The sequence below is a fragment of the Neofelis nebulosa genome, chromosome 9 (genome assembly GCF_028018385.1).
Source record: "Neofelis nebulosa isolate mNeoNeb1 chromosome 9, mNeoNeb1.pri, whole genome shotgun sequence".
NCBI classification, from domain to species: Eukaryota; Metazoa; Chordata; class Mammalia; order Carnivora; family Felidae; genus Neofelis; species Neofelis nebulosa.
In genome coordinates this window covers 111,197,650-111,212,483 of record NC_080790.1, presented here as the reverse complement: position 1 = coordinate 111,212,483, position 14,834 = coordinate 111,197,650, and the positions used below count along the sequence as shown (strand labels likewise).

General features: G+C 42.6%; 1 protein-coding gene across 1 annotated transcript; it reads left to right on the top strand.

Moving 5' to 3' along the window:
• Window positions 1-211: 211 nt before the first annotated feature.
• On the top strand, window positions 212-14,834 carry PANK2 (pantothenate kinase 2). The gene is made up of 5 exons (XM_058684992.1): window positions 212-468; window positions 6,272-6,448; window positions 8,502-8,625; window positions 10,466-10,591; window positions 14,269-14,834. The coding sequence occupies exons 1-5, from the start codon at window positions 356-358 to the stop codon at window positions 14,317-14,319; spliced, it is 591 nt and encodes a 196-aa protein (XP_058540975.1). The 5' UTR covers window positions 212-355; the 3' UTR covers window positions 14,320-14,834.

The following is a 14,834-nucleotide window of genomic DNA, read 5'->3' as shown; positions in this document are numbered from 1 at the left end:
TTTCTCTAGTCCTTGGAAACCTCAGGGTATGAATAAATTGCTAATCTAGTACGTATGTGTTTAGTTTTCAGAAAAAAAAAAGTTGTTCTGACTTTTTTTTTGTTTTCCCATTTAGTTTTTCCATGGTTTGGCTTGGATATTGGTGGAACCCTGGTTAAGCTGGTTTATTTTGAACCCAAAGACATCACTGCTGAAGAAGAAGAAGAAGAGGTGGAAAGTCTTAAAAGCATTCGGAAGTACCTGACCTCCAATGTGGCTTATGGGTCCACAGGTATTCGGGATGTGCACCTGGAGCTGAAGGACCTGACTCTGTGTGGACGCAAGGGCAATCTGCACTTTATACGCTTTCCCACTCATGACATGCCTGCTTTTATTCAGATGGGCAGAGATAAAAACTTCTCGAGTCTTCACACTGTCTTTTGTGCCACTGGAGGTGGAGCGTACAAATTTGAGCAGGATTTTCTCACAGTATGTATTTTTTTTAGCTTACATACATATGGTAATCTGATCGTTAAAAATATTACCAGTAGCAAGTGGTGGAATCATTTCCATTTCTAATGGAACTTGAGTTTTCACCCGATTAAGATTAGAGAGATGTAAATTGAGTCGTAGTCTGGAGTTGCCATCTAGAGATTATAATAAAGCTGTGATAAGCAGTCTGAGGAACTACCTACGAGGAACAGGTCATTAGGTCTGAAACTATGAGGGGCGTCTGGCTGGCTCATTTGGAAGAGTGACTCTTGATCTTGGGGTCATGAGTTTGAGCCCCATGTTGGGTATAGAAATTACTATTAAAAAAAATCTTGGGGCACCTGAGTGGCTCAGTTGGTTGAGCTTTTCACCATTGATTTAGGCTCAGATCACAATCCCAGCATCGTGGGATCAAGTCCTGTGTCAGGCTCTGTGCTGAGTGTGGAGCCTGTTTGGGATTCTCGTTCTCTCTATCTCTCTCCCCCTCCCCCTCTTGCCTTCTGCCCTTCTCCCCCGGTCACTCACACTCTCTTTTTCTAAAATAAAAAATGTTAAAAATCTTGAGCAATGAGATTGGAAAAATAATTTTGGGGCACCTGGCTGGCTCAGTTGGTGTAATATGTGACTCTTGATTTCAGGGTCGTGAGTTCAAGCCCCACATTGGGCATGGAGCCTCCTTTAAAAAAAACAAAAAAATTAAAAAAAAAATGTCATGTCATAAAATTTTTTCCAGGGGCGCCTGGGTGACTGAGTCGTTAAGCATCTGATTTGGGCTAAGGTCATGATCTTACGGTTCATGAGTTCAAGTCCCACATTGGGTGAGCTTGAGTCTTACTTCTGGTGAGTTTGTGCCCTGCATCGAGTGAACATGAGCCCTGCTTTGGGTGAGCCCTGTTTCTCTCTCTCTCTCTTCCCCTTACTCACTTGTGCCCTCTCTCTCTCTCTCTCTCAAAAAAAAATTGTTTCCAATTTTGTCTACCACATAATTTCTCTTGTCCCCCTCAGTTGTTTCCTGGCAAGGTTACTATTAAAAAAACAAGGAACGCTGGTCCAAAGCAGTGGCCTCTTGGTCTCAGGGCTAGTCTGAAATGGTTAACAGCAGAGCCTTCTCTCCCCAAATGCCTTCTGATGTGTACTGTTCTGCACTCTTGTTATATGTGTCTCTGAATCATGTCTGGATGCTGGGGGAGTGCCAGTGGGTGCCTGACTTTGTTTTCATTTAGTAACACTGTGTGCAAGGCCTTGAGGCTAGGTCCATTGAGGGTGGATGTGGTTGTGGGGTTAGGTGGGAGAGTAGACAAGTGAATTGGCCAAAACTCTGACTTTCAGGGTCAGAATAGATTGAAAATATCTTCAGTGTCTATGGTTTTTTAAAAAAAATTTTTTGTGTGTTTATTTACTTTTTGAGAGAGAGAAAGAGACAGGGGTGAGCAGGGGAGGGGCAGAGAGAGGGAGACACAAAATCCAAAGCAGGCTCTAGGTTCTGAGCTGTCAGCACAGAGCCTGATGAGGGGCTCGAACTCATGGACTATGACATCATGACCTGAGCTGAAAGACACTTAACTGAGCCACCCAGGCATTCCCAGTGATTGTGTTTTTAATGCCACTAATGAGAATGTTATTCTAGAGATTCTGCCTTTGCCTTTGTTGTTTTACCTTTCTTTTTTTCTCCATGTGTCAATGTGTGGTTTGTGACATCCTCTTTCTTTGTCTTCTTTCTCCTGACTTCCTCCTGTTACTGACCATAATCCTAATATAGAATTGACATGAATTTTTATCAAGTTTTAATATTCTTTGCCTGAATTTCTTTTGGTGGTTGGTTTTTAGTGGTTTCTCTTCCAGCAGTGAGGAAAGAGGAAGTTTAGTTGGAGTAGAGACGGTTCCCTTCCTTTGTGGAAACCTCATAGTGGACTCTGGATCATAACTGATGGGTAAAGGAGAAAACTTTTTGCAGGACCCTGTATAGATGCCCTTTGGAACATATTTGAAAACCATTCAGGCTGTTTCCAGAGGTTCAGCATTGTATGGTAATTCAAGGGGACGGTGCAAAGTGAATTTTAGACCTTAGAAATCAGTTCTTAGGCTTTCGGGTTTCTCATTTGAATGCAGCAGTGCTGTCCTTGAAAATTATAGGAAAATGAAATGCCTATCAAATGCTCTTTGTGCATTAAGAGTAACTAGTATTTAATAAACCACAGTGGAATGTTTTTTTAAAATACTGAGTTTATTTTGTTGCCTTTTTTTTTTTTTTTTAAATTTGAGAGAGAGAGAGTGCACCCGGGGAGAGGGGCAGAGGGAGAGAATCTTAAGCAGGCTCCACGCTCATTGTGGAGCCCGATATGGGCCTCTATCTCACAACCAATCTCATGACTGAAATCATGACCTGAGCTGAAATCAAGAGTTGGACGCTTAACTGACTGAGCCACCTAGGTGTCCCTACTTTGTTGACTTTTAATGTGAATCAAATTTCTTAACATACTGGGTTTGCTTGTTGGTGTAACACATTATGTTATGAATACCTTGCATTAGTGAAATTAGCTATGCATTTATTCGTCTAACTATCACTTAGGGGCTGGGATTCATTAGGAATTAGCAGGACACTCAGGATGACAGGAATTCTAGAAAGGAAAAGGAAAAAAAAAACTGTAGAAGGAAAAAGGAGACCAACTGTTTGGGCTCCACTAGGCCACCAGTGTAAAATGATGAAATGAAATGAAAATACAGAAAAGGAGATACAGAAGAGGAAATTCAGATTCACATGCAGGAAGTTGGTTTTGAATTCATCTGAGTAGAGAGGGCATGAGCAGGGGCCATAGGGACAGTGATGAATACTTCAAGGGCTTGGGTTTGGTCAGAGGAGTAATTTAATATTCTTACTTAGGGATTAAGGATTAAGATGAAGTTACCTGTTAATTTCCCTCTTTGCTGTGGATCAGAATAAATTGAGTAGAAATGTAATCAAGTGAGAGTTGACTTAAATGGGGAGAACTTGCAGGGCTGGACCCACTTGTAAACAGAAGTAGGTGCTGTAAGGGGGTTAGGAGGCAGTTTTTACCTTTGTCACTCAAATATGTGGAGTGTACGTGCTTGCAAACATTCACGTGGGTTAGAAGTTCAGGAAGTAAAGTGGGGAGTTTTTTTTAATGTTTATTTTTGAGAGAGAGAGAGAGAGAGAGAGAGAGAGAGAGAGATATCAAGCAGGGGAGGGGCAGAGAGAGAGGGAGATACAGAATCAGAAGCAGGCTCCAGGCTCTGAGCTGTCAGCACAGAGCCTGACACAGAGCTCGAACTCATGAACCTGGAGATCATGACCTGAGTGAAAGTCAGATGCTTAACTGACTGAACCACGCAGGTGCCCCAAGCGGAGATGTTTCTTTATGCCATCTCTCCAGAGTCACCACTGTTAGAAGTTTATGTATCTTTTTAGTGTTCTCTGCATGACTGTATGACACACACAGGTGCATGTAAACTTGGCTTTACACATAGGCAAGTTAGTTAGGGTCACGTATTATGAAGTGTTTCTCAACTTGCTTTTTTGACTGACAGCATGTCTTGGAGTTCTTCCCACCTCAGTTCTTAATTACTGAAGATCCTTTTCGTTCTTAATTGATCCTGTACATTGCTTTCTAATATGAATAATAATCGTTCTGTTATTTAAGTGGATTACATTGGTAACACTTGGGAATTTTGATACTGCTAAAATCTTCTCATCCTCCAGGGACTATAGTTGGTTTATTTTTTATTTATTTAAAAATTAAAAAAAAAAGTTTATTTTTGAGAGAGAGACAGAGTGTGAGTGGGGAGAGGCAGAGAGAGGGAGAATCCAAAGCAGGCTCCAGGCTCTCAGCTGTCAGCCCAGAGCCTGATGAGGGGCTTGAACTCAGGAACTGTGAGATCATGACCTGAGCTGAAGTCAGACACGTGTCCGACTGAGCCACCCAGGTGCCCTGTAATTGGTTTTAGATAGTGAAAAACCTTATTACCTTCTAATTATATACTTTGCAGCCCTTTGACGTCTGTTTATTAATAACAAAGTGAGGCCTAGTTTGATACTGTTCTACAGCTTCGAAGATGGTTGTTCAGAGGGTAGATGTCTGAGTCCTTGTGGCTCCTGCCTTGTGTCACCAGGTGTTTGAGTCACTTGAATTTCTTGGAGTTGGCTTTCTAATAGGGCGGTGATCTCACCTGTGCTCCTGACTCATGGTCCCTGTGAGTAGATATCTTGTTTTCTGCTTGGGTTTTGGGCACATTTCTCTAGCTGCTGCAGTGGTTTGTAGGTGGAGTGTATTTGGGTCTGTCTAATCAGATCGTCCCTATGTTTTTTGTCTCCAGCTTTGTTCTATAAATCATATATACGAATAGTACACATCTGTGAGCACTTCTATGGTTTGTTTAATGTAGAGGGGTGCCTTATTAAGCAGAGTTTTTATTTTTGGCTTGTTAGAAAGTCTGAATGTATTTTTATTTCATTACAGATAGGTGACCTTCAGCTTTGCAAACTTGATGAACTAGATTGTTTAATAAAAGGAATTTTATACATTGACTCAGTTGGATTCAATGGACGGTCACAGTGCTATTACTTTGAAAACCCTGCTGATGCTGAGAAATGTCAGAAGTTACCATTTGATTTGAAAAATCCATACCCTCTGCTTCTGGTGAACATTGGCTCTGGGGTTAGCATTTTAGCAGTATATTCCAAAGATAATTACAAGCGGGTCACGGGTACCAGGTAGGTCTTTTATATAAAGGTCATTGTTCTTGATATTGTGATGAGCTAAAACTGAGTTTTCAGGTATTGCATATAAGTACACCTTTAAGAATGTGTTAAAATTATGTGAAAAGTAAAAAAAAAAAAAAATGAAAAGTGGTTTTTTTCTGGAATTATGCAAACAAATATCATTTCTCTTTGAAAATTCTGATTTCTTGACTTTAATCTGTATTGTTCAATATTTCATTATCATAGTTCGGTAAAATATTTCATTGGCAGATTCGTTGAAGCCCACAGTCCCTGCCCTCAGATAGTATATGATGTGCATATACCATAAAGTTACCAAAGCTACTAGTTAGCATCTATAAGAAGACAAGGCAAGATCCCAGCTTTGAAACTTGGCCTGGATTTTATACATACATGTGAACATGCACACACTCACACTCACACACCCACGGGATGATCTGAGATCTAGAAGGTGAGGTACTGAGCAACAGAAACATGATTGGAGGAGGGTAAGCCGAAAGGGGTGGAGAAGTGAGTGGCAGGCAAGAGTGAATATGCTGTGGTTTAAGGATTAGAGATCGTTAGATGCAAAACAAGGAGCTGGGGTTTGGGATAAACAAGGTTTTTTAACAGGTGTGAATTAAAGAATGAGAGGAGTAATTTGGGGGGAGAAAACCGTTAATGCAGGAGTTTTTTGCGGGGTGGGGGACTGATGAGCCAGGATGACAGGGGGCTTAGAGAGACAAAGGGAGGAGGTGTTAGCGTGGCCTGGGTGTGTGGCGGGCAGATCTGCGCCCAAAGCTCCTGACACTCAGCAGATGCCCATACTGTACTGGGGGTGCAGGCAGGGAGGTGAGCCCAGTGTTTTGCCTCACTGTTTTTGGCTCACGTGAGTATGTACCTTCAAGGTATGTATCAGGCGCCCTGAGTTTATCTTTCTGCAGTCTTGTCTGCCAGTGGCATCTGCAGGATTGGGTTAGGGCAAGAGTGAGTTGATGTACGGATACAATTTTCAGTTCATAAATAATTACCTTCCCGTTCTTATTTTTAAAATGTTCTAATACTGTGTTGTTTGTTTTTAATCAGTCTTGGAGGAGGAACTTTTTTTGGTCTCTGCTGTCTTCTCACCGGCTGCAGCACTTTTGAAGAGGCTCTGGAAATGGCATCTCGTGGAGATAGCACCAAAGTGGATAAACTAGTTCGAGACATTTATGGAGGGGACTATGAGAGGTTTGGACTGCCGGGCTGGGCTGTGGCATCCAGGTAAGGGGGCGTGTGTGTTCTGAGAAAGACAGGAATAAGATATTAAATATTGGATGTATCTTTTTCCTTTTAAACGGTTTTATCCAGCTATAATTTACATACTGTAATGTCACCTGTTTAAAGTGTAAAATTTAGTGGTTTCAAGTATATTTACAGAATTTTGCAGTCATCACCATAGTCTAATTTCAGTACATTTTCATCATCCCAGAAAGAAACCTTCTATCCATTAGCTGTCACTTCCCATTTCCTCTACCTCAGTCCTTGGTAAACACTCATATATTTTCTGTCTGTAGATTTGCTTGTTCTGGACACTTCATATAAATGGTGTCCTATTATGAGATTTTTGTGACTGGCTTCTTTTCACTTAGCATGTTTTCAGGGTTCATCCATGTGGTAGCATGAATCAGTAGTTTGAATTTCCATGTGAATTAAAAAAAATTTTAATGTTTTTATTTAGAGAAAGAGAGAGAGCATGAGCAGGGGAGGGGCAGAGAGAGAGAGAGAGGGAGACACAGAATCCGAAGCAGGCTCTAGGCTCTGAGTTGTCAGCACAGAGCCGGATGTGGGGTTTGAACTGGTGAACTGCAAGATCATGACGTGAGCTGAAGTTGGATGCTCAACCAACTAAACCACCCAGGAGCCCCTCCATGTGAATTTTACCATCACCTTGTCAGTGGCTGCAAAAAAGGCATTTAGGATTTTGATAGAGATCCTGTTGAATTTGTTGGTCATGTTGGAGGGTATTGCCATCTTAACATTATCAAGTCTTCTGATCCAAGATAAAATGTCTTTCCATTTATTTAGAATTTTACTTTCTTTTTTTTTTTTTTTCGTTTTAATGTTTATTTTGTTTTGAGGGGAGGGGCAGAGAGAGGGGGAGAGAGAATCCCACTGTGAGTGCAGAGCCAGATGCAAGGCTTGATCTCACAAAGTGTGAGATCATGACCTGAGCTGAAATCAAGAGTTAGATGCCTAACTGACTGAGCCACCCAGGTGTCCCCTAGAATTTTGCTTTCTTTCGCCAAAGTTATATTTGTAGTTTTCAGTGTACGGTTGTTACACTTCTTTTGTTAAATAGATTTCGAAGCATTTTATTCTCTTTGATGCCATGGTAAATGGAATTCTGTAAAAATTTTGTTTTCAGCTATTTAGAACACTTGTTTTTTTGTATTGGGACACATTAAAATTTTTTTTTAATGTTTATTGTATTTTGAGAGAGAGTGAGAGTGTGAGTGGGGGAGGGGCAGAGAGAGAAGGAGACACAGGATCCGAAGCAGGCTCTAGGCTCTGAGCTGTCAGCATAGAGCCCAACGTGGGGCTTGAACTCACGAACCGCACTTAACCGACTGAGCCACCCAGGCGCCCACACGTGATTTTTTAAAATGATAGTAAAGGACCACATATATATGTGCTTATGTGCTAATTTCAGGGACTTTGTAAATGCTGCACATTTTATGTTTGAGTTTGCAGCTTTTGTGCACTGTTAATCACTTCCTTTTCTGATTGGGTTTGTGTTTTGATCGGTTATTAATGTAGCAGTGCTGCTCTACAAGTACTTTGAAGTACTTGGTCTTCTAGGGAAATCTGACACTCTTCCGTAGTTGACTCTGGGACGCCACTTTGCTTTACTCTGATAAAGCAGTTTCCGAGCTGCGAACGTGACCATTCAGCTGATCGGTATGGCTGCGCAGCTGGGACCGAATTGCCAATAGAGGTGTCTCCCTGGAGCTGTCCTCTGGCTGTGGAAGGCACAGTGGCGCCTTAGAGTGGATCTGATGAGGTCCTAACTGGACGTACAAAGATCTGTTATCAGTGCTAGATGTCACTGGGAGCTGTGGGGAAAGGCATTTACTTACTCAGAATGCTTGAGCGGTTTCTTCCAAGTTGCATTTCTCTTTGAACAGATGCTCTGTTATTTTGTAATAAATGGTTTGAAGATTTGAACAGTGTCGCCCTAAAAGTCACATTTATCTTAGTAGAGTAACATTTAAGTTCCGTTGGGCTGTGTTGCCTTTTGGTTCAGTGGCCGCATGTTTTTTTTCTTCTTTCACAGCTTTGGAAACATGATAAGCAAGGAGAAGCGAGAGGCTGTCAGTAAAGAGGACCTCGCCAGAGCAACGTTGATCACCATCACCAACAACATTGGCTCAATAGCAAGAATGTGTGCCCTTAATGAAGTAAGGGGACCTGGATTTCTTTAGATGCTCTGAGGAGAATACAGAACTTACTAAGTGGGCCTCAGCCCTGTGTACAACGTCTGTCTTGTCTGCACAGTACCTGAGTATAGTTGTATGGGGTGGAGTTTCATTGGCCATGTTAAAGCTCTTCCAGTGTAGACTGCTCTTAACTGATGTTTTTTCCTCAGTGAAGATAAATATTGCCACTATGTAAAAGTAAAATCACGTCTTTTGAGGGGAAAGTAGGAAGGTAGGAAGGCAGTGAGAAGTCCTGGTGATGGGGCAGCAGGGGGCGGGGGTGGGGGTGGGTTGTAGGCAGGGTGGACAGCAGCCCCATCGAGCCTGGAGTCCCCGGGAAGGCATCCGGAGGAGTCGCCGAGGCCGGGAGAAGAGAGCGGGCAGCCGAGGAGCGCTCGCCCCGTGCGCCGCCACGAGCTGTCTTTGTGCTTTCAGCTTCTTTACAGTGCTGCCTTGTAGCATTCGGGTCAAGCAGCATTGTACAGGGCTATGAAAGAACCGAGAGCGGCCTTCCCCGGGGTCCCGATGCTGCGGCTCCGCCACTTGTCCCTGCTCACGCGGTTTTACTTACATTTACTCTGCTCAGTGGATCGTGTAGGCATGCGCCTTAAAAAAGAAACTTCGAAAGGCACAAAAGGGGATTGTCTCATTTTTAATTAAAAAGCTACTGTATCAGCATCAAGTAATTAAAAACATTCTTCATTTGAATATGTTAGTTACTGTTTTCTTTATCGCTTGTTCCTTTTCCTGTGCTTTTATAAGATATATTAGTTGGTGTCGGTGTACGTGCCAATTGACATTTTTTACTCAAGTATTTAAAATTACACAGCTGTGTTCTTGGTTTGTTTCTGTGTCATAAGTCACTCCCGTAGAGCTGGGTGTGGGTTGCTTGCCAGCGATCGTTCTGCAGTAAGGCATTTTTAAGCGTGAAGCTTTTCTTTTCAATTTACCCTTTTTTTTTTTTTTAATGTTTATTTATTTTTGAGACAGAGCATGAACGGGGGAGGGTCAGAGAGAGAAGGAGACATAGAATCTGAAGCAGGCTCCGAGCTGTCAGCACGGAGCCTGACGTGGGGCTCGAACTAACGGACCGAGAGATCATGACCTGAGCCGAAGTCCGACGCTCGACTGACTGTGCCACCCAGGTGCCCTGGTTGAATTTTACTCTCGATGAGGGACTTACTCAGGAGCGAGGTCTCTTATGTAGAGAATATGACTGTACTTATGCGTTTTGGTAGGAATTGCCAAGATGCTTTGCACCAGGGCCGCATTAACTTAGATCTGTTTAGGCAGTGAACGAATGGGTTGGTGTTACCACAACTTTACTCACACTGGGGTAGAATTCCAGTTAGTTGTTCTGCTGCTAGCTTTTAGTAGGTTTAAAATATTACTCTCTCGGATTACTGGTGAGGTTGAATTTTTGCCCCTTATATTTCTTGTATAATTTGCTTATTTGTGTCGCTTTCCTTCATTTGAATTGGGGGTCTTACTTTTTTTTCTTTCCTTTTTTTTTTTTTTTTTAACTTTTCTGTATAAAACTTTTACCAGAAGTTATTGTTTGTCATACTTAATACAAATGTTTTTCCTAATTTGTATTCTCTTGTGACATTTTCTGGCATGGCTTGAGGTGGGTCCAGAGTTGTCTGGGTTCAAATTTAAGTAGCCTTGGACCAACTAGATTAAATGTAAATACTTTTTAAATTTTTTGCTCAGCAGTCAAGTTGCTGCTAAAAACTATGCACGTGGTGCTCTGTTTGGGGTAGCTTTTACGAGAGAACAGAAATTAAGATGAAAACTAATTACCTTTTTTTAATGTGCTCAGAACATTAACCAGGTGGTATTTGTTGGAAATTTCTTGAGAATTAATACGATCGCCATGCGACTTTTGGCATATGCTTTGGATTATTGGTCCAAGGGGCAGTTGAAAGCACTTTTTTCGGAACACGAGGTAAGCGGACTTATTTCTCGCGATGTGTTACGAGTGTAAAGGGCATGCAGTTCCCACCGCTTGGAACTCGAAGTAGATGTGAAATGGACTGCACTGCAGTTCTTACTTAATTTTTTGTAGACGTATGATATAGGGTTTAACTTTGTAATGTTCAAAAGCAATTTCTTACCTGATTTAATGCAAGGGAAATTTTTGGTTAACTGTGAATGTCAGCAATTTTTTTAAGATTAAAAAAAAATTATTTCTTTATTTTGAGAGAGAGAGCACGAGCACACACAAGTCGGGGAGGGACAGAGACGGGGAGAGGGAATCCCAAACCGGTTCTGTGCTGATAGCACAGAGGGGCTCAGTCTCATGAACTGTGGGATCATGACCTGAGCTGAAATCAAGAGTAGGACACTTAACCAACTGAGCTACCCAGGCACCCCTGAACGTTAGCAATTCTAAAGAAAAAAAACCTTGATAAACATTCACCTCTATTTCTAGTGTTACTTTTTTCCAAACCATCCATTATGTTTTTCCCATTACATTTTGTAAATGCACTTGGGGTTCTGCTTTTTTCATTTTGATGTTGGCTTTTGTGTATTGATACAGTTCATGGGCCACTTATATAAGATGTGTGTTCTGAAAACAGAAATACATTCCAAGATTAGAACCACATAAGAACTTCATACCTAGACAGGCTAGAAATGACAGAATGGAAGAAAATCATTGAATTGCTCCACTTGAAATTCTGTATGGGAAAGTGCCTTTCTATTTTTCCAGTTTGGGGAAAAAAATAGGACCATAGCTATGGAGGGGAACCTCTCTTCTGTCCCCTTGCTTGTGGGGCATTTGAACTATTTATTTCCAGTGTTGCTGGATCTTAGTGCTATCACAAACATTTTTCAGAATTGTTTGTGTATATTTACTTAATAGTATTTATAGGAATCGGCAGAATAAGATTTGAAGTGCTACAGGGATTGCTTTTTCCTTTAAAGTTGCTCTGAGTTTTTCCTGTTTAAGTGCCCTTATTAAGTTCATTGTTAAAATTCAAGGTGCACAGATTCCCCTTATCAAAGCTTAAAGGTTAGTCATCTAATTGTTTATTTTATTAAAAAAAATTTAATTGAATAAATTTGACATGTAACATTTTGTAAGTTTAAGGTTTACAGCTGGTCACTTTGATACATTTATGTGCTGGGAGGTGGTCGCTGGTGCGGCCACCTGGCCTGATATGATGGTGCTGCATTATTACTGGCTTTGCTTGTCCTGCTGTGCATGAGATCTCTCTGGCTTATTTACTGCCCATCAATTTGTACGCTTAAACATTTTTTGCTTTTAATGTTATTAATAAATCGGTACCAAATTATCTTTCAGTTTCTTACATCTTTTATATATATCTTGCTTTTTGTGATTTTTGACCTGTTCTATTTTGCTTTATGTTAGAATAAAAAGAAACTCTCTTTAATGTTACATTGCAGTAGAACTTTCCTCCTGCTCCATTTCTACCTCTTGAAACTTTCCTAGGCAGAATGTGGAGATTCATTTCTTAGGTTAACTTTTCTTTTTTTTAATCTTCACACCGTAACAGTTATAATTTGAACACTTTGTGGAGTCTTGGTTTTACGTTTTGTCATTCTTACTGCCTGCTGACTTCATGTTCCTCTCTGGTTATGCTTGCTGGCCCCGCTGTCTCTTTTCCAGTTGCATCTAGGCTTCTGACTCCAGTGTTGATCGCCGCACTTGTGGAAATTTGATATGTTAGGCTCTGACATATGAAGCCTCTTCCCCTGTGAAGTCGGGAAGTGAAAGTTTTGTATAGATTCCTCTCTGCCCTCTGTCTGCCTTTGCTGTTCTCATCTTAGCATTTTGTAGCTTGTAACGACTTACACCTTCTGCTCGGTGGTGGGTTTTGGGTCTTCAGTGGAGCGCATTACATTGGTTAACTTCATCTCTTCTTTTGTTGCAAAATAAAAGATCCAGAAGGCCACGGGAAACAGAGTGCGTAGCCAGCTACTAAAACGAGTGCCTGCTGGTGAGCCCACCTGAGCCCACCCTCCGCCAGCTGGTGCACTTGTGGGTGTCCTCTCAGGATGCTCATCGTGTAGCTGGCTGTTTTTATTTTTTTTTTTTCAACGTTTTTTATTTATTTTTGGGACAGAGAGAGACAGAGCATGAACGGGGGAGGGGCAGAGAGAGAGGGAGACACAGAATCGGAAACAGGCTCCAGGCTCCGAGCCATCAGCCCAGAGCCTGACGCGGGGCTCGAACTCACGGACCGCGAGATCGTGACCTGGCTGAAGTCGGACGCTTAACCGACTGCGCCACCCAGGCGCCCCATAGCTGGCTGTTTTTAAAACCAAGAAACAGAGTGAGAGGAGAGGCTTCAGCTTCTCTCTTGTGTGGCCACGTTTCTTGGAGAAGCTTTCCTTGGAAAACGGAGTGGACTTCAGTTATTTATGATATTTAGAGACTGTTAGCACGTTCTTTGCAATCCATCAGCATGTCTTTCAGGATCTTCCCACTTTCCTTTTTCAGTCGTTTTTGTCTTTCTTAAAGGACTTTGCTAACTGCCCGGCTAGCTCAGTCAGTAGAGCATGAGACTCTTAAAGGACTTTGCTGTGGCATCCTTATCCCTTGGAGACCTTGACGGATCCTGTATCCGGGTAGGACTGTTCTCTGAGGCCCGCAGGCACTGTCTTTTTACCAGTGTGGATTTTGTCTCATTTTTCTGTTACAGTCCTTTTCTTTTTCTTGTCTGTTTTTGGGTTTTCATGTCTTGGTTCTTGGTTGTATTTGACCTTGGCTACTTACTTCTGGAGATGGGCTTGCATTGTCCTCCTTCAGCTGCTGCTTCTCGCTCTCATGCCTCTGCTCTCTCTCCAGGCTCTTCTGTTGCTCTTTCACATGTGCTTTTCTGTCTGTGTCCCCCTCTTCATGTCCCATTAGGGCACGGTTGTCCACTCCTCTGCTGCCCGCCTCTGCCAGTGCTGCCCCGACCACTGCCTTGCTCCAAATGCAGACATCCAGTTACTTCCTGGGTGCGGCTGCTTGGCTGCCTGGGGCACTCCGGCCTTGCACGTGCTGTATGGAAGCCGTTCTTGCTCGCCACATCTCTTGCTCCTATACCCTCGTGGCTGTCACCAGATGTATGGGGGACACCTAAGCCTCCCTGCTGCCCTCTTCCCCTTCTTCAGGCAGGTCTTGAGTCAGTCCCAATCTCTTCTTGCTCTCCTTTCCATCCCCAGCCCAGTCAGGCCCTCCCCCTCCGTAACCTGCCCCTGCCACCCCCACCCCTACCCCCCCAGCTTTTCCTGCCCCATCAATCTTCAGGTCCCGTCTTCCCTTCATTCCTTAGTTGTCTGGAAATGCTCCGGGCCTCTGCTGCTTCTCACATCCTCCTTCTGCAGGAGGCAGCCCAGGTACGGGCTCTTTCCAGAGGGAACTGAGCTGCCATGGGCTTCATAGCTCCTGCAGCCCTCACCGTGGGTTTTGGTCTCACATGCTGGCATGCCCGGGTGTTTTATACATCCAGCCCTCCTCCTCAGCCTGGGAGCTCCTTGGAGCTCAGCAAAATAGGTGCTCAGTATCGGGAATTAAGGGCACTGTTGGCTTTAACACTAGTAATCATATTTATGGTAATTTAAATAAGTCTAAGGAAAATTGCTCTCATTTGTGGTGTACTTTTTTTTCAGGGTTATTTTGGAGCCGTTGGAGCACTCCTTGAGCTGTTGAAGATCCCCTGATCACCTGGGGAGGGTTCCTGGAACATTGCACAATGGGATCTGTGAACTTTTGTTTTTTAAGAGACTCAATTTTATGATGGTGTACTACCCAAATCAAAGCAAGGAAGGATGAGTGTATTTTTCTAAGTCATCAAGATAAATCCTTAAAAATTTAGTCGAAACTAGTAACCACTAAGGAAAGATACATATAAAAAAAAGTGGACATGTCCACGGCAGTGAGGATTTGCTGTAGTTAAGTTGCTCTTCAGTATAGCTTTGTTAAGCCTGCCATGTGTTTTTGAAATTCCCCGTGTCACTTACTGGGAGCCACTTCAGGGGAGAGCTGTTCAGTGTTCAGCTGGCTGGTTTTGTGTCTTGTTGAACTTGCTAAATGTAAGGCAAGTACTATATGTTGTAATCTCATCACAATGTAGTCAGTATAGCCTTGGAGATCATTATCTGTGAATTAACTCTGGTGTTCATTTAGCCTCTGTGTGAACATACTGAAAAACATGTTTTATTTAAGGTTCTGCAAA